Consider the following 18,141-nt stretch of genomic DNA (forward strand, 5'->3'; position numbering starts at 1 on the left):
TCGAACCAACACATGTAACCATTTTAATGTCACTTGATAATTTGATGTTGAAGTTACCAGAGTAATCATTACTCATTTCCCTAAGGAAAACTGCTATGTGTGTGTGTGTGCGTGCGTGTGTGTGTTTGTGTGTAGTCATTTGTGAAACATTTTAAGAGTACATACATAGGCTGATGTTGGGTATTTTGAACACTTCCTTCCTCAAAACATGGGATTGGATATTCTGATTTATGATTTCGTCTCCAAATACACACAACAGTGTTTAGAATGGGTCTCAATCATAGGGAAATTGTGTGTGTCTATATATATATAGTATGTGTGTATAAATAAAGTTAATATAAAAACATATATTTGATATATAAACTATGCAGATATAAACTATTTAGCAATCGTACCTTTCCACTCTTAGGATGGGAAGCAATACATGAAGTCTGTCCAAACTTAACTAGGAACTGAAGATTTATCGAAGCAAGCCTAGAATTTTCCTTAAATGCTGCAAAGAAGCAAAGCGTACTTGCTCCCTGTCTCTTCTAACCACTCAACCACAAAAGGTTTGCCACGCTCTTCAGGGGTGAAAATCCTGGCTGAGCACATCTCATCTCATCTAATTCTTATCCTAATCACAGGGAGAGCATGACAATAATGGCTGATTACTCTACACCTCACCTCTGCCTCCCACCACTTCCCGCTACCCCCCAGCTTTCTGTTCCCATCTGTTTCTCTATTTTTAAGGTGACTACTAGGGAACAGGCTGATTGGCTGACTATTCGGATAGGAAGAGACTGACATATCCGCTCAGGCCCATGAAGGCAGAGGAGGGGGGTGAACAGAAGTTGCATCATTCGGAGACAACCTTCGTACACTACCCAGGGCCCCCATGACTCCATATTGATAAGGTCCTCCAGACGTTGCCCAAAGGAGCTAATTAATATTCCGTTAGCATAGAAGCTTTGACCCTTGGTAATGTTCCTTTTGTCAAAAAGATAATGATTTTTTTTTTCCCCATTTTCACTCTTAAGGGAGTGTACACAGGCAAAGGAGGCTGCATTAGGACCGAAGCAGGAAAGAGAAATGTCTGAGACAATCAGCCGGAGTGGATCTTTCATACCTGAACAAACACGTAATCATCCTGGACAATCAAAGAGTCTGGGTCAATGTAGCCTGGGAAAGGTTTATTTCTGTTGGCCTCTGTGCAGTTCTGCATTCGGCAAGTCAGGTATTGTGAATCTGAAAAAAACAAAAAACAAAAAACGGGGTGGGGGACGTACACTCACAGAGTACTGGACTTGGAGTGGGCATTTTTCATTTCCTTTGCTATCTGCAACTCTTTAAACAAACCTCACATTCTTCAATTGCATTATCCCTCCCATTGTTATTGTTAAAAGTAGTATCGCTATTATTTTACTCACTTTCTAGCAGCACCATTGTCACCATGCCCCAATGTCTCTAACAAATCTTGCCATCCTGGAATACTGAATTCTCGTTAATTAATTTTCCCCTCTCTAAATGAAAGCATTTTTAAAAACTGGCATTAGTATTTGTGATTCTATAGTTTTGTTCGTTTGTTTGTTTCTCTTTGGATTTGTGGGTTCTTCCTCTGCACTTTGACCTTTGACCAACAGGCAGGGAAATATGGACATACAAGCAATCACCAGTCATCTCGTGCAAGAAGTGCACTGTTACAAACAGGAAGATTCCATATCAAGATAAAGGCTTTTCTTCTAATAATACTTAGAAGTGAAACAGAATAGGGGCGCCTGGGTGGCTCAGTGGGTTAAAGCCTCTGCTCAGGTCCTGATCTCAGGATCCTGGGATCAAGCCCTGCATGGGGCTCTCTGCTCAGCAGGGAGCCTGCTTCCCTTCCTCTCTCTCTGCCTACCTCTCTGACTACTTGTGATCTCTGTCAAATAAATAAATAAAATCTTTTTAAAAATTTAAAAAAAAAAGTGAAACAGAATAGAGAGGAGCTTCCTACATCCAAAGATCTGCCCTCATTTAGAGATAAGTAAACTAATCCCACGTGAGACTCAACAGCAGATGGTAAACCTATCAGTTATAATAACTCCTACATATATCTGATACCTATTGCTTGGGAGTACTTTGTATCAGGGAGGATGTCTTGGTTTTTCGACTCTAACTATTCTGCCCTACTAATCAGATGTCACTTCCTTACTTAAAACTCCTTTTGCCTCATTGCATTTAAAATAAATTCGAACCCTCTAGGACCCATCACTCCAATTTCCGCACATGTTAATCTCTTCTCTCTGTGACTCTTCTCATGTGGCCTCCTCTATGTTCGGGAATGTGGCCAAACCTTCTACCATGTAAGAAACTTTTTAACTATATTCCCTCTGCCTGAACTGCTTTTCTCCAGGTGATTCACAAAGAAAGTTCTAGATTTCAGCCCACTCTTACTTCAGAGGGTCTTCCATGACTACTGTTGATCAACACCATTTTGTTAATCACCTTCATGGAATTTACCACAATATAAAATCACCTCTTCCTTATGTATTTCTGCCCCTCTCCATTAGAATATACTCTCCTTGAGGACTGCTTTTTCTGCTTGTTCACGAATGTGCCCCCAGGTTCTAATACTGTTCCAGGCATATACTGGGCAGTAAGTAAATACTCACTGAAATGTGCCTCTTTTTAAAAAATTTTACGTGTGTGTGTGTGTGTTCCAGAATTCATTTTTTATGCACTACACCCAGTGCTCCATGCAACACATGCCCTCCTTAACACCCACCACCAGGCTCACCCAACCCCCCACCCCTTCCCCTCCAAAACCCTCAGTTTGTTTCTCAGAGAACACAATCTCTCATGGTTTGTCTTCCCCTCTGATTTTCCCCAACTCACTTCTCTCCACCTCCCAATGTCCTCCATGTCATTCCTTAATGCTCCACAAGTAAGTGAAACCATATGATAATTGACTTTCTCTACTTGACTTATTTCACTCAGCATAATCTCTTACAGTCCCATCCATGTTGATACAAAAGTTGGGTATTCATCCTTTCTGATGGAGGCATAATACTCCATTGTGTATATGGACCACATCTTCTTTATCCATTCATCTGTTGAAGGGCGTCTTGGTTCTTTCCACAGTTTGGCAACTGTGGCCATTGCTGCTATGAACATTGGGGTACAGATGGCCCTTCTTTTCACTCCATCTGTATCTTTGGGGTAAATGTCCAATAGTGCAAGTGTGACTCTTGATTGAAATATGTATATTTTGAATGAAAAATAAAGTTGTTTTATTTTATTTATTTATTTTTGATGCTGAACAGATGACTTTGCTTTTAGGACATCAAGGATATATACAGAAATCCACTCTTCCCAATTAAAAAGAAATCAGGAGATGAAGACTTACATGAAATGGGGGTATGCAATAGTATTGGGTTGGATCAAGGATTCACTAATGACTTCCTTAAGGAAATTTCCAGGATAATCTTCACTTAACGGAACTTGGGTGAACTTGTACTCTAGAAGGAGGACCACTAGGGGGCGGCATGCACACTTGCTCCATCTGACCAATGACTGATGTAAAGACTGATAAGCCCTCCAGGACACTTGGGAGGAGAGCTTTATCTACAATATTCCTTCATCCCACTGCCATCTGTGGGAATGGGACTGGTTCTGAAGCACTTTAAGCCATCTAGTCCCGGTGAAACCATTTCCAGAGATAACTAAAGAAGAGTCACTATTCCCTCTTTATCTCCTTTTGTGAATAAAACTCTGAGTTTTATTTTGGGGCATAACTCAAATCTTCTCAAAGACAATTTCTGTGACTCAGTCCTTCCCCACCACTACAGCACACAAAATCTTTACCTCACAACTTTCACACTCCACAGACCCTTCTACAACTTTTAAAAAACTTCTGTTTTTCTAAAGGTAGCTTGGGGGTCACAGAAACAATGAACATTGGCAGCTAGCAGACCTGGGCTTGAGTTCTGGTCTGGTCATTTCCTGGCTGCGTAGTTCAAAAGAAATCATTTCATCCCCCTGAGTCTTGCCACCCAAATGGGGATGCCAACGTCGACTCTCTTACAGTTTGGCTTCTAGAATTAACTGAAATAATGTATATGCTACAAGTTTTTAAACTCAAATGGGTACAGATCTCAGTTGTTATCAATAATGGTAATATTCCTATTTCCTCTTTTGCTACCTTTCACAGTGATCAAATCAGTTTGAGAGCACATAGGAGGTCCTTTAAAAGGGTAAACTGAATTTGCTTATTCAGTTAAGTTCTCTATCAGTTATGTTTTGTTGGTGACCTTCCAATACCCACTCTTCCCAGCCTCTTTAACGGAAAAGCCAATACTCCATCTATACGCTTGTCCTCGCTCCTCTGTGACTGATAAGTGCTCAAAGGCAAGGATTAATCCTTTTAGGTTTATGCCCATTCAAGGTCTTCCTTTACTCCCCTTGCCACTGGATGGTTCAGGAAAGGGCATTAAAACCCTGTCGCAGGAAACGAGAAGAGAGAGAGGTCTTTAAGGGGCTGCAGGGCAGAGACCAGGAGCTGCAGCAGAAGACCCTCTTCCGTCTCTCTAGAACGCTGTGTCCAGTGTGATGCTTGGCACTGCGCTAGCCTTCTTTTTACACAGAGGGGACTGTCTTACAGTTAAGCGTACATAATGAGTATGCAAAAAATCAGTAACACTGAGTTACTGATTGGACTGAGCCCAGAGCTACTCTTTCTCTGTGCTTGTTATGTGAGATAATGAATAAAAACAATGATTAACCAAACTGAACCAAAGGTTCTTGATTAAGAGGTCTTGGTCTTCAAATGACACATACAACTTCCAATCAGAATTGCTTGGACTGCCACCTAATGAGGACTTCTTGATAAACACACAGTGCTTGTTTTATTTATAACGGAGTCTAAGAGTTTCTTTCTTAAGAATTTAACCTCCTTTTCAAAGGTTCCTGAACAAGCACAAGATAGAAAATATAAAGATACACTTTTCATATTTATAACTCAACTATTCGGAACTTCTGAATCGAAGGGATTCAGGAAGCAAATAAAAGAACAGGGAAACTAACATTTGTTGAGCATTTATGTACCAGGGACTCTGAAGCATGTTTCACCTTTATTGCATGCGTTTAATCTTCACAGTACTACAAGGTATAATAAGATATCAACTGATTTTTTAGATAAAGAGAATGGAGCTCAAAGAGATCATGATTTACAGAAACGGCATTATGGGATTCAAACTTGGTTGGCCCCAAGGCTTTTATTTCTACAACTCTACATTGTGTGAAAAATGCCTGTGAACTGGGAGCCAATATTTGTTACGCATATTTTGGCTTTGAGCTAAATATCAATGCATATACCTAGATACAAAAGAAAGACCAGTAAATCTGTATTTTTGTGGGGTAATTCAACAATATGGCTCAACATCCTTGAAAATGAGATCTTTCAACCTCATGTTCATTTCTGAGACTTCTACCCAAGGAAATAATTAATGGTCTATGAGAAGAATGACCTATTTCAATATTCATCAGTGTTATTTATAATAAAGAAAGAGAGAAGAATGGGGGAATAATTTTTGAAAACTTCAGAACATACACAGTTTGTGATTAAAACCGGGCTTCCAAAGAGTATATGAGTATTTGTAGAAGTGCTTAATACATGTCATACAATAAAAATGGGTTACCAATTAATAATATTGCATCAATGTTAATTTCTTAGTTTGGAAAACAGACCTTGGTTGTTCAAGATGTCAACGTTGAGAGAAGCTAGGTAAAGCTACACTGTCTTGGTAACTTTTCTGTTTACCTAAAAGTATTCTAAAATAAAAGTTTTTTAAAAAGTAGGTTACCGGTATGTGTATCAACCAGATTCTGTACAAGTTGTATATATAGATATCTACATATGTATGTTTGCACTGGAAAAATGAATAAAAGAAATATAGGAGATGTCAAGAGTAGTATACAGGCACTGATGTGAGAGAGGGAGACAGCTCTGTGTGCAAATCCCCGGTAAGCATCTCCCAGCCAGGGGGTGGAGGGGGCGTGGTCCACGATGGGCTTGAGATCTGTCTCTGGAAAATTAAAGAACCATCTCTAATTCCTCTGCTTTTCCATCTTCTTCCACTCACCATGTCATGTACTGAGGTGGGGGGACTACAAGCAATACGTGCTGTGAGGCTGTTCTCCAACTAAGAAATACAGAGGGTTCAGCTGGGTGACCCAAGGAGAGCCCCAAGAAGGGGTCTTAAAAGCATTTCTTGCTTAGAGTGGCTCAAAGTGAAATTTGCAAGCTGAAGGGGAAATGAACAATTTTGAACCGCCAGCCCCTGGTAGAGTGCTCCTGGTTTGTTCTCTTTCTCCTTCTAATGGAAACAGAAAGAAATTGGCTGCACTTCATAATGAGGGACCAATCACTCTTACTCCCCTTGGGGCTTGCTGTAATAGCATTAAGTATGATGAACTCTTTCCATATTCAATTCTAGTGAGTGTATGATGTGATTCCATAGGAAGTATCCTGTAATTTGGCATTAATTAACGTCAATTAATGCATGCAACTGCTAGACTTTAGAATTAATTTCATTACTTTTCCCACACAGATGTTTTCCTTGCCATAGGTAATTAGGGCCCTGTGCTGCTCTTCCCAGGCATCCTCACTCTGAGCAACAGCTGCTGCTTGGTGTAACGCAGTTTCCACCCCCTGCAAAATCTGTGATCTAGAGAAAGGCCTCCTTTCAAGGGCTGGGCTTTGAGCAGAGGGACGGGGCTTTAAATGCAGGTTCAAGGCCTGCTAGCTCCGTAAACCGAAGCAGTCACGGCACCTCTCTAAACGCTGATCTGCAAAATGGGAACGGGCGCGAGGCATCTTGCCAGCAGCGGTGACGAGAGAAGAGCTCAGGCGAGAAAGGCAGTGAGTCTGGTGCCGGGCTAGTCTGTGCTCCAGGAACAGGAGTAGTGGCTGCTCCTGAAGTGCTCTCTCTCTAGTCACCAGTGCTGCCCACCATGTCTCACAGGAATCGACTGTAAAGCACTCCATACACTTCTCCCTGACACAGTATCTTTCTTCATATTCAATGTGTAGTGTGGGTTAAAGACTTTTTTTTTAAGTAATTTTTTTAAGACACCAGGAAAAATATTCTCTGGGCATAATAAATAGATAGTGGTGTGAGGCAGTGGCCAGTGGGGGAACTGGAAAATAACTCGGGCTATGAGGAGGACATGGGAGGCGTGTGGGAGCCCAGCACACAGGCCAGCCAGCCTGCGGCCATATTGCTTTGCAAGTGTGCCCTCCTGTTGGGGGTGACCTTCCAGGTCCTGGGTCTATCTCCTCCAAGCTGGCCGAGTCAGAGAAGGTCACTTACCAAGCTATGCTTCAGACTGTTCCTCTATGCAACGAGCAGTTATTAGAACATTAGAATTAAAAAAGGATGTTAAGAATCAGACTATCGGGGTGCCTGGGTAGCTCAGTGGGTTAAAGCTTCTGCCTTCAGCTCAGGTCTTGTTCCCAGGGTCCTGGGATCAAGTCCCACATCAGGCTCTCTGTAGAGGGAGCCTGCTTGCTCCTCTCTTTCTCTCTGCCTGTCTCTCTGCCTACTTGTGATCTCTCTCTGTCAAATAAATAATAAAATCTTAAAAAAAAAAAAAAAAAAGAATCAGACTATCATTTTAACATCCAGCAAGTCTTTACCCATTGAAACCTGTCTCCTCCTTCCCACCCTTGTGCCAAGAAACAAACCTCTGGTTCGAACTGCCCTTTCCTTGTCTGCGACCCTATCGAAATACTTTCTGGGCTTTCTTCCGTGGGGTTCTTCCTGAGGCTGGGGCTGAGCTCTCCCTTCCCAGCATCTCTCCAGTGAGAGCAGCAATGGCATCAACCTCCAGAACAACCGGAGCGCGCCCGGCCCCTCGGCTAGGAACCATGCCAATGGATCACATGCTTTTTCTCTTTCCAGATTTACCAAAAAAAAAAAAAAATCCCAGAAAGTGGTACTTTTTACAGATGAAGAACTCCAAGCTTAGGGATGAGATTTGCATAAGCTCAAATGCTAGTAAATGAAATGCATCACAGATCTCTAGGACTCTACCCCTGATTCTGGCACTCAACAAATATTTACTTAGCAAGAAATCCTTTCATATACCTTAATATGATAAAAATTTCATTTTGAACAAAACCATAACTCTCTAGGCAGTCAGGAACACTCTGAAACTCTCCATCCCCTACTAATTTTCAACATTAAAACAGGGCAGTTTTTAAAGCCCATATATCTGCATATATAGCTTCCTTTTGTTCTTTACGTTGTTCTATTATTTTAGAACCTTCACATTAAATGTCCCCAACCCACACACATGCACGCATGTGTCGACATGCTTGTGCTCATGTACATTTCATTACCCTCAGGGTTCCAGAACCCTCTGTGGCATGTACCAGTAGAGAATGACACATGCAAAGCGGAGACTCCAGCCGTGGCCCCTTGAAAAGCCCAAGTTCAATACATTTCTGAGAAAAGATCAAATGTCCTCCCTTGACATAGAGATGGTGGCACTGCTTTCTTCTACGAAATCTCTCGATTTTGGTCCAGGATAACTTTCTAAATGTTGTCTTTTATGACTAGCCTTCTGACATTTAGGAGGCCATGCTTACTACAGGAAAAGTTCTGAGATCATAAATTTTTCACCAAGCACAAGACTAGGAATTAGGGACATGAAAGAGGCGAGAAAGACATAATAATTTAATACAAATACAGAAACACCACTTGCCAACTGCAATGAAGCATGGTGAGTGTATCTCAGAAAGGAGTGCTGTGAGCCCACAGGTGAGGGACGCACTAATTCATACCTTTCCACAGATGGTCTACCCCATGCCACAAGTTCTCCTGTGATGGCTTCTATTTTACTTTGCTTCACACAGAACTGTGGACCTGTTATGCCTCCCTGGCCTACTGTACTTGGGAGATAGAGACCACTTTACTATTCACGCTAAGGCCCAGAGGTAACAATGACCTGTGTGGGGGTGAGGGCGGGGACACCTGTGGAAGGCTTCCTGGAGGAGCTGAGAAAAGTCTGGAAGGTGGCTTGGAACAGTGGTAGGGTGAGTGATAAGGAGGACTCCAGGAAGAAGGAACACAGAGGCATGAGGGGGAGGGTACAAGATGTGTTTGGGAAATGCTCCCTGTCCGTTCTGAGGAAGCCACACTGGAAATCCAGCTTAACTTGAGAAAAGACACAAAGTTATATAGAAGGTCACACCAAGGCATGAAAAACCGAGAAGCACATTTGTTTGAAAAACTTCCCAAACTGAGTCAAAAAAGACAGGGGGAGAGGCAGGGTGCAGGAGGGAGCCTTAGGTTGGGGAGTGGGGTTGGGGGTTGGGAAGAAATGGTAGGAAAGCCAGAAGGAACAAAAGCAGGAATAAAAATGGGAAGGAGAGAGAGAGAGAGGAAGAGGAGAGATGAAAGCAGTTTGGTGCATGGGGGAGAAAACACAGAATTTTTTACAGGCCTTTTTGGGGGAGGGGTGTGCAACCTACTTGGATGTGTTCACATCTATGTGATTAATTTCAGGAAAAAGAGTCAGTACAAGGGATTGCCTCTGAGGCACCTGGGTATGTTCAACCCAGTATTTCTTCATTTAATAACTTTCTTTTTTATCACCCTCAATACCATATATCATACTTGGAACACGGTCAGTGTTCAACCAAGACCAATAAGGTACGTTTCTGCCTTTCCCGGTGAAATAAACAAAGATGACACGCTGGCCTGTCCTCTCCATATTCCTGGCCTTCCTGATATGCCCTGACCCTTGCGGAGCACGGCCATAGTCTGTATCATTTGCATATACTGTTCCATCCTTCTGGAATGCTGTTCCAGCAGGCTGTCTCCCTTACTTCCATACTACTTGGCTCAAACATCAAATACCACCTGATCAGCGATTCCTTCCTTGACAGCCCCTCCCCCTCAATCCCTGCTCCCCTTGCTTTGCTTTCCTGTACTTCCTGGACTTACACCACTTGGCATTAGACATGGGTTTATACCCAGTATAAGGTCTTCTCTATCTACTAGGAAACTCTATGAGAGCAGGGCCTTTGCAACTTTCCCTCCTATCACTACATCCAGGCCCAACAGTCTCTGCTGAACGAATGCATAATAATAGGGCTTCAGATTCTAGCCCTGAGGCAGTGGCAAAAACATTTAATCACTATAAGCCTTGTTTTCCTCAAGGTTAAAATGAGAAAAATAACAATAGAGCCTACTTACAAGAATGGGGATGAGTAATGGAACTGAGAAGTACCTAGGGCAGTAGTGCCGGAGGCAAATGATGGGGATATAATGCATGGATGCATGGTATTAGCATCACTGTTGCCTGAGAACGTACTTGACCAAGGAAGGAAATGTATGAGTAAGTGCCAAGACCTTTATGACACTTTTTTTCTTTTTTTTTTTTTTTTAAAGCAGGGGTGAGAAGCATTAGGAATTTTCCAGACACTTTGCCATCCATGTTTGCCATCCATGCTGCTGTGTCCTGGAGGATCCTAAAAACCCAACAGAGATGCACTCCTCTGCTGTCGAGTGAAAAAGGCCAGGGGAGAACAGGCTTCTTCTGTGCACTCTGTCCTCTCTTCTAAGCAGCACAGACCTTCTCCCGGCCGGTTGGGCCCCCAGCATGCAGGGGAAGTAACACAGAAGCGTACAAAGAACGCACTCTGAAAGCCGCCCAGCGGGGCCCATGACTACATGTTCCTGCCAGATTTTCACTGCTGTGTGGGGAGGGCTGTGTTACCGTGTTTCATGCTTTTCTGGTTGGTTTTCAGGCTGTCTTTAAGGCTACTCTATCAGAGAGGCCACACTGAAATCACGAGAAGTCAAAATCAAGAGGCTTTTGCAACATGAACAATGGGGGTCAGAAGGAGGCAGCCAAGAGAACAAGCCAGTGCAGGGCGCCTCTGTGCTCTCGTCCTGATGCCTGGTGTGGGGGCAGGCGGAGAGGGGAAAGGCCCTTCCCCATGCTGGGGAGGAGTAGGGAGCCATCAGAATCTGCAGCAGCCCCAATTCTAGAAAATGTTAGCCTCTTCCCAGGTCCCACCTCAGAAAATGTTCCTAAATAAACGGACTGAAAAGAAGGTAAATCAAGGATACAAAACGTGGGGTCGAAAAATGACAGTTGGTGAGCCAGGGTTGGGACCCTGGCTGGCGTGGGAGTGGCCAATTTGACTTTTTTTTTTTTTTTTAATATATCTATTCGTATACAAAAGCCAAAGTTTTCATCTTCTCTGGAACATTAAAGAGATTTGACATCTTTTAAAGGTGCACTAATGAGGAAATACAAATAACCAAGAAAAATCAGTAAAAATTCTTAACCTCATTCACGATTAAATAAATGCAAATGAAAGCAATAAGGATATAGCTCGTGGCTCATCAGATGGGTTACGTTTAAGAAATCTTTGATAATGTCTCAGGCTATTGAGGGCTTGCAAACCCAAGCATCCCAGCACCAACCCAGTGACAGCGTGCAACGATGAAGCCATCTCAGAGGACAATGCAACAAGGTCTACTAAAATTTTCCAAGTATTCACTCTCAGACCTGGAACTGGCCATCTGTAGTTTCTCTTTCCAGCATTGCTTGCTGCCTGCACAAGTGTAAATGCTGACTAACCAAATCAGTAATGTGTGTGTGTGTGTGTGTGTGTGTGTGTGTGTGTACAGATGTATTAGCACTGTGTGAAAGAGCCAAACCTCTACCGTTCTACTAATGAGAGAAAAGCTAACGAGAGCATAGCTGACTGCACAAAGTGTGGTTTTTTTGTAGTCATTGGTCACAAAGTGGCTGCATTTACATGTGCTGATATGGGAAAATTTTAACTTGCTATTGTATTCCCCAGTAGTGCGTGTGGCATGGTGGTTTTAGAACACGAACGTATGTGAGTGTGTATGTCTGTGTACTCACATGCATATTCACCTGTGTAAGCCCACACAATTTCTGGAAAAAATGTAGAAGAAACATTTAAAAAAAAAAAAAAACAACATGCTGCACCTGGGGAATAGGAAGGAAGGTCAGGAAGAGGATTTTACTTTTCGCTTGATGCACCCGAGAACAACTTCTCCTTTTTATTGTCATTGCTGCTACTCTTGTTGTCATAAAGGTAATCTATCTCTATACAGAGAACTGAAAGCACCCCATAGGTCACAGACTGAGGCCTATTGGGAACCGAGGTCTCCATCACAGCCCCTCAGCATTGCAGCCACCGTCCCCCAACCAGATATTGCTGGCCAGCTGCTCATTATGGAAGTCGGCTGCAGCCCTGGAAAATGGGAATAGAATGGGATGTCCAGTTCTGACCCAAGACCAGAATCCGTGGGATGGTGGTTCTATAAAGTTGTGAGTCTCCTTTGCTTTTTATTTCAGCTTGTAAAATGCTAGTCTGTGGTTCATTTCAGCAAGAGTTTTTGGACATTCATTTTCACAGTTGGTTTAAGGGCCAAGGTTGTTTCTCCCCAGTGAAAGAGATGAGTCCTTGTGCAAGTTGTTACAAGGTTACTTACTCATGCAAACAGACAATGAGCCCAGTAATTGTCCCCTGCCCCTTGTCCATGCTAGCACAGATCACCACCAGTACCGAAATAGTCATGCCGCTGACTATGGCTTTCATTTCAGAAGTGAAAGGGAGGAGTGATAAAGGTCAAACTCAGGACTGCAGTTTCTTGCATTTCTTGCAAGATGATATGTACAGATGTGCACAGAGAACTCTGCATCCCTGTGTAATTTCCATGTAAAGAATTCTGATCATAGTTACATTCTTTTCCTCCAAAATCCCGTATACCTAACACGCAGCGCACAATTCCAGGGAGTTAGTGAGGTTCTTAAACTTGTCTATTAGCCCCTCAGGACTCTGGAGACCTTATGGCTAAAGCCCTTCTTTGAGAAGACTTGCTTATACAGGTAAGGTTATTTATTAAGTCAACAAATGGGTCAATCTTTGACCTTTGTTTGTATAAAGAACCAAAATAAAATGAGATAAGGTTTTTCACAAAGCTTTCAACCCAGCGATTTGGTCAACATTTTCCAACTACGTTCATTACATATGTATACAGCAATGCACCTATATTAGGTGAATCAATAGAAGATAGGCGTCCTTTTTACGGCTTTAATGCACTGGGTGGCAGTTTTAATGTACTGACTCCATAGGATGCCTGAGAGCAGGTACATTCATACACACACGCCCGATATTTAAACAGTAAAATCTTTGTCTCTGGAGTGAGGACCTGTCAGGGTGTCCTCAGTTAAATGCAGGGACCAATAACAAATGCCACATCCAGTAAACATGTTCAAAATTTTCCAATAATAATTCCCGTGATTGATTGTAATTGAGGCTGCTCTCCCCAGCCTTCCTCCCAAGGCAGAGAGGTAATGCAAGGAAGAATAACATCCTTGTCACAGTGTAAACTGCAAGACATCCAGATTCCAGAGCACAGTGGCAGAAATGTCTATGGCAGTCACAGACTGTCACGAAGCAAAAAAAAAAAAAAAAAAAAAAAAAAAAGCCCTCGGTACGGGGAGTTCAGGTGAAACAGAAATCGATTATAAAATGTAATCTAGGGAAATGTGAAATGAGGCAAAAACCGAACTTTGAATTAACAAGCCCAGATAAGCCTTTGTAAACCGCCCGATGGGGATAAGCCAAATAAGCTAGTGAGGGATTTTTCCTGTGTCAAAACAACTTCCTGGTTACCAAGTACTTTGAGAAAGAGGAAGAGGAAGGAAGAAAGAGGGAGAAAGAAAGAGGGAGAGGCTGGATATGATACTGAAAAAAAAATCTCTCTCTTTCTCTCTTTTTTTTTTTTTTTTTTATACCTAGGCAGGTCAGGCATTATGCCTAGATCCTTTATTTCAATTGGTAGGTAATTTTTTTTTTCTGTTTTGTTTTGACAGGGATAACTTTTCAAATTAAATCCCTTTATTGAATTTTCACTCTTGGGTAGTTTCTGAAGATGCTGCCTTTGCAAAAAAAGTAAAATAAAATAAATAAAATTAGAACTGATCTATTTCATGCCATGTGAAAGCTGAGCCCGAGATGACAGTTTGGCATTATCAACCTTCATGGCTGCAGGGAGCAGAGGAATAACGTTGGGTGAAAGGGAACGTGCACATCAGGGAAAATGACAGCCTTATTGTTTTCAGGATGTGGGGTTGTGTGCACTAGATGCCACAAGCCAGAAGCGGTATTATCCCTAAAAGCTTGAAAATGAAAGCAATCTGGGATGTTACCAATTCCATCCAGGGCTTCCTGAACAAGACGGTGCAGTCATGGGAGACAAACCCTAAAGCTCTTTCATTAGTTTTTCGTTATGGGAATTTGTGACTCTAAACGTGTTCTGCTGACCAGCAGCACGGGCTTCACCTGGGAACTTAGGAATGCAGACTCTTGGGCCCCTATTGAATCAGAACCCACGTTTTAACGAGATCCTTTTTTGGGCCATGATATGTCCAGATTTGAGATGCAATGCCCTAAAATTTTCTGACAGCTTAGTAAGTGACTTGGTCACCCTGACAACTGGCCAGCTATGTATTCACTCACTCAGCAAATATTTACTAAGCTCCATCTACATGCTGACATTGTGGCATGTGCTGGAGACGTGATATTGACCACAGATACATACGGCCCCTCCTCTCCTAGAATTTAGAGGCCAGTTCATTGTAATTAATCACCATGGATGGTTCAGATGTAAGCATCCATTTCTATTTTTTAACTTCTTATTTTGAAATAATTTTAGACTTGCATAAAATTTGCAAAAGCTAGTATAGAGAGTTGCTCTGAAGCCTCTCTTGGCTTCCCCCAAAGATAACATCCAGTAAAACCACAGAATGAAAGCAAACAATATATGAAATTGGCTTAGATTGGGAGTTCAAGAAAGACTCTCCTAAGGGAGGGATGCTTTCTCCGGTTCTGATATTCTTTTTTTTTTTTTTTTTTTGAAGATTTTATGCGAGCTCAACATTATTTCAAAATAAAAACTTAAAAAAAAAATAGAAATGGCTGTTTATATCTGAACCATCCGTGGTGATTAATTACCATGAGCTGGTCAGGGAAGGTGGAAGAGAAGATACTCCATGTGGAAGAACCAGCAAGTATCAGAGCCTCGTGGTGACACACAGGGCTCCGCATGTTCTAGGAACCAAGAGCAAACCCACAGGCCTGCAGGCAAGGAGTGAGGAGAAGACAGAGTGAGATGAGCTAAGGGTCGAGGTGAGAACTCTGCCCAGATGGCAGGAATCATTCTGCCTAAGGAAAAGGCTGCTCTGGCTCTTCTGTAGCAAAAACTGGGCCTTGGAATCCAAGATAACATAATCAGGTCTGAGGCTGGAGCGGTGGCCACCAGAGAGAGCCCACTGAAGGGGTAGGGGAAGAGTTCTGAACTGCTGCGTTCAATCTGTGCCAGGCACAGTGCTGGGCATATTACATATGGTAGTCCCGCCTGAGCTTCCAACGGAGGAAGGTGATGGTCAGCTTGGACCCTGATCGGTCCCCCCGACGGATTTTGCCAAAGAATATATTCATTCCCCAGACGGGAAGAAGAACCTCTGGAAATGAAAAATCTCATGCCATGTGCACCGTAAGGAAGTGGTTTCTGGGGAGTCTGGAGAGCAGGGGTGACCTCCTTTGTCTGTCCCCAAGCAGGTAAGGTACAGGGATCTTCTGCTTTTTGCATTCACCTGAGCTGAGGGCAAGTAGATAGGGACAAGGGAGAGTGAGGATGAAGTTTTGGAACGGTGAGGGGGTGTTTGTCAAACAGGAAATGTCTCACAAATTGGATTGTCACCCTTTGGCTCAGTGCTGGGCAGCCTCATTGCTCTGGGGTACCTGCGCAGAGTCCGTTCTGTTCTCTCCTCTACACCTGACACCTCTTTCTCCTCCCCCTGCCCCCCGTCCTTCCTCATCTCACTCTTTTTCTTCTATGCTTTTCCCCCGTCTCTTTCTTCGAACCCTTTCACCGGCAGTGCCCTCTCTTAGGCCTGGCAGTGCTCCTCCGTTCCTTAGCCGTCCTAGAGGTCCTCTGGACCAAAGAAGGAGAAGGACACTTACGGAGCTGCTGTGTAAATATATTACTTAAACTTTCTATGCCTTAGTGTCCTCTTCTGTAAAATCAGAAAAACAACCTACAAGTTGTGGTGGGGATTAATTGTGACAAAATATATAAAGTGATTAGCATCATTCCTGGTAGAGGGTAAGTGCTCAGCGAATGTTAGCTAGTCCGGGAACCACTATGATTAACTTATGTCCTTTACAGTTGTAGAACAAGGCATGAAAAGTCTAAGTAGCTTTTTCAAATTACTAATTTCTCACAATTAGTGAGTGAACTTTTGAGTCCTTCAGACATAGGATTGGACCCGGGACTGCAATTTTTTTGGTATCGTGTCCCCAAATCCACCCTGTCCACACAAAGTGCAGTCCCTCCTGGCAGCCGGCCTCACTGGGCAGCTAAGAACCACGGAAGCACCAGCAAACCCACTCAACCGACATTTCCCTCTGCCTGTTTATGACAAGGGACGCCCAGGACAGTTCTCTTGTCCCTGTCCTTTCCAAGGGCTTTGTGACTTTCCAGACAAAGCAGTGAGATGGTACCTGGACCACATCTGACAAAATAAGGAAACCAGAAAAACAAATGAAAACAAAACAGCAGCAATAACATAATCATAACTAATAACCAGGAAAACACTTCAGAAATAAGAAATTGGGCCATTTCTCCATTACCTGGAAAGGGAAACACCTTGGCTGGATGAGAGATGCTGGGAATTGTTAAGGCAATTCTGGATCAGCAAGGACGTGCATTATTATTGCTGTGTTTTCCCTAGACACAGACTCGGCTCATGGCAGACTGATAAAACTAGCTTTACTATGAACGTCATGGAGAAGATGAATTACTTACGACCATCTACAGTCCTGGCCTCGAGATGCACAAGATCTGGTTCCTTATTTGACCCCATCACAGACCTAAAAAAAAAAAAAAATGGAGAAATAAGAAAAGGAAGACCAACATTAATGACTTCACATGTGCCTCAGAGAAACTCAGCGGAGCCCAGGGACTACTAACGTTCGTAGGATTTAACCACCACAATCCTTGGAATACATCCGCTGTATTTATGTACATAACCTGACAGTAAAATTTCCACTTCAAATAAAAGCTATAATGAACTTTCATTTGATGAAGGCCAGGCTTAACTCTGACAAGGACACTGTGTGTTATTAGCTCCGACCTGCAAATAAGTCCTATACATGACACACGTGTTCTCCTGTGACAATCTCAGTGACAGTATATTAGACTTTCAAGACTTATCAGGCAAATTCCAGGCAGGCTGCTTTCGCTGGGTGACTTGAACAGTGACTTCCATAGCAAACTGACCTAATTAATTTTTTCATTTGAAATTAGCAGAACTATGTCCCACTATCCTATGCACTAAGAACAAATCCTGTGACCCTCCCTCCCCCGCAGTGCAGGGCACAGAGGGCCTGTCCTCTGTATGGCTGCACCTGTGGGAGAGGAAAATGCAGATGTGCCTCACTTCACGGTATATGTTTGAAACCATATGTGTAAGTAAAATAAAAGCAAAAGCAAAAGAAAAGTCTATTTAAAATGCCTTGGAGGTACCTATTATTTAGTGTAATCTTGAAGTGAGCCTTATTAAGTACAAAATAATTATTCTGTTACCTGAGCTATAATAGATAGTCAAATGTTGAATGAAAGAAGTAGTAAGGAAATGAACGGAGGGAGGGAGTGTATAATGGTCTGTGAGCTCTTTGAAATAAGTAAATTAATCATTGTCCTAAGGGCATTCCCAAGAACTCTTCTTATTTGAACTCATTTTCTCAGCTCAAAGAGTCTGAAGCATAGCTAGCTTAGTCTCTCTTCATCTTAAGAAGTCTCCTAAAGGCCCTATTATCACTGTCAGTAACTTTTCTTTGATTGATACATGGCCTGAAATTCAGAATCTATGCTTGAAACACTAAACCCCACTTTCTTCTCTCAGGTAGGAGAAATGTCTTAATAAGGGCTTGGTAATTTTCCCCCAAAGAGACAGGGGACGCACACTGGGACACTCCGCAACTTTGGACTCTGAATGAGGGCAGTCGGTGACATTCTTTTTTTTTTTTTTAAGATTTATTTATTTATTTATTTGTCA

The 18,141-nt window shown here is 42.6% G+C and overlaps 1 protein-coding gene across 5 annotated transcripts in view; it reads right to left on the reverse strand.

Moving 5' to 3' along the window:
* The window catches only part of SORCS1 (sortilin related VPS10 domain containing receptor 1), a 507,304-nt gene that overhangs the window by 119,576 nt on the left and 369,587 nt on the right, over positions 1-18,141 (reverse strand). For all 5 annotated transcript variants that reach the window (XM_032312692.1, XM_032312691.1, XM_032312688.1 and 2 more), the window contains exons 6-7: positions 16,890-16,954; positions 1,109-1,227 (exon numbers count right to left, since the gene is read on the reverse strand). In XM_032312692.1, the coding sequence (XP_032168583.1) occupies positions 1,109-1,227; positions 16,890-16,954 (184 nt within the window). The remainder of the gene's footprint in view (positions 1-1,108; positions 1,228-16,889; positions 16,955-18,141) is intronic.

Source organism: Mustela erminea, chromosome 14, assembly GCF_009829155.1.
Source record: "Mustela erminea isolate mMusErm1 chromosome 14, mMusErm1.Pri, whole genome shotgun sequence".
Taxonomy (NCBI): domain Eukaryota; kingdom Metazoa; phylum Chordata; class Mammalia; order Carnivora; family Mustelidae; genus Mustela; species Mustela erminea.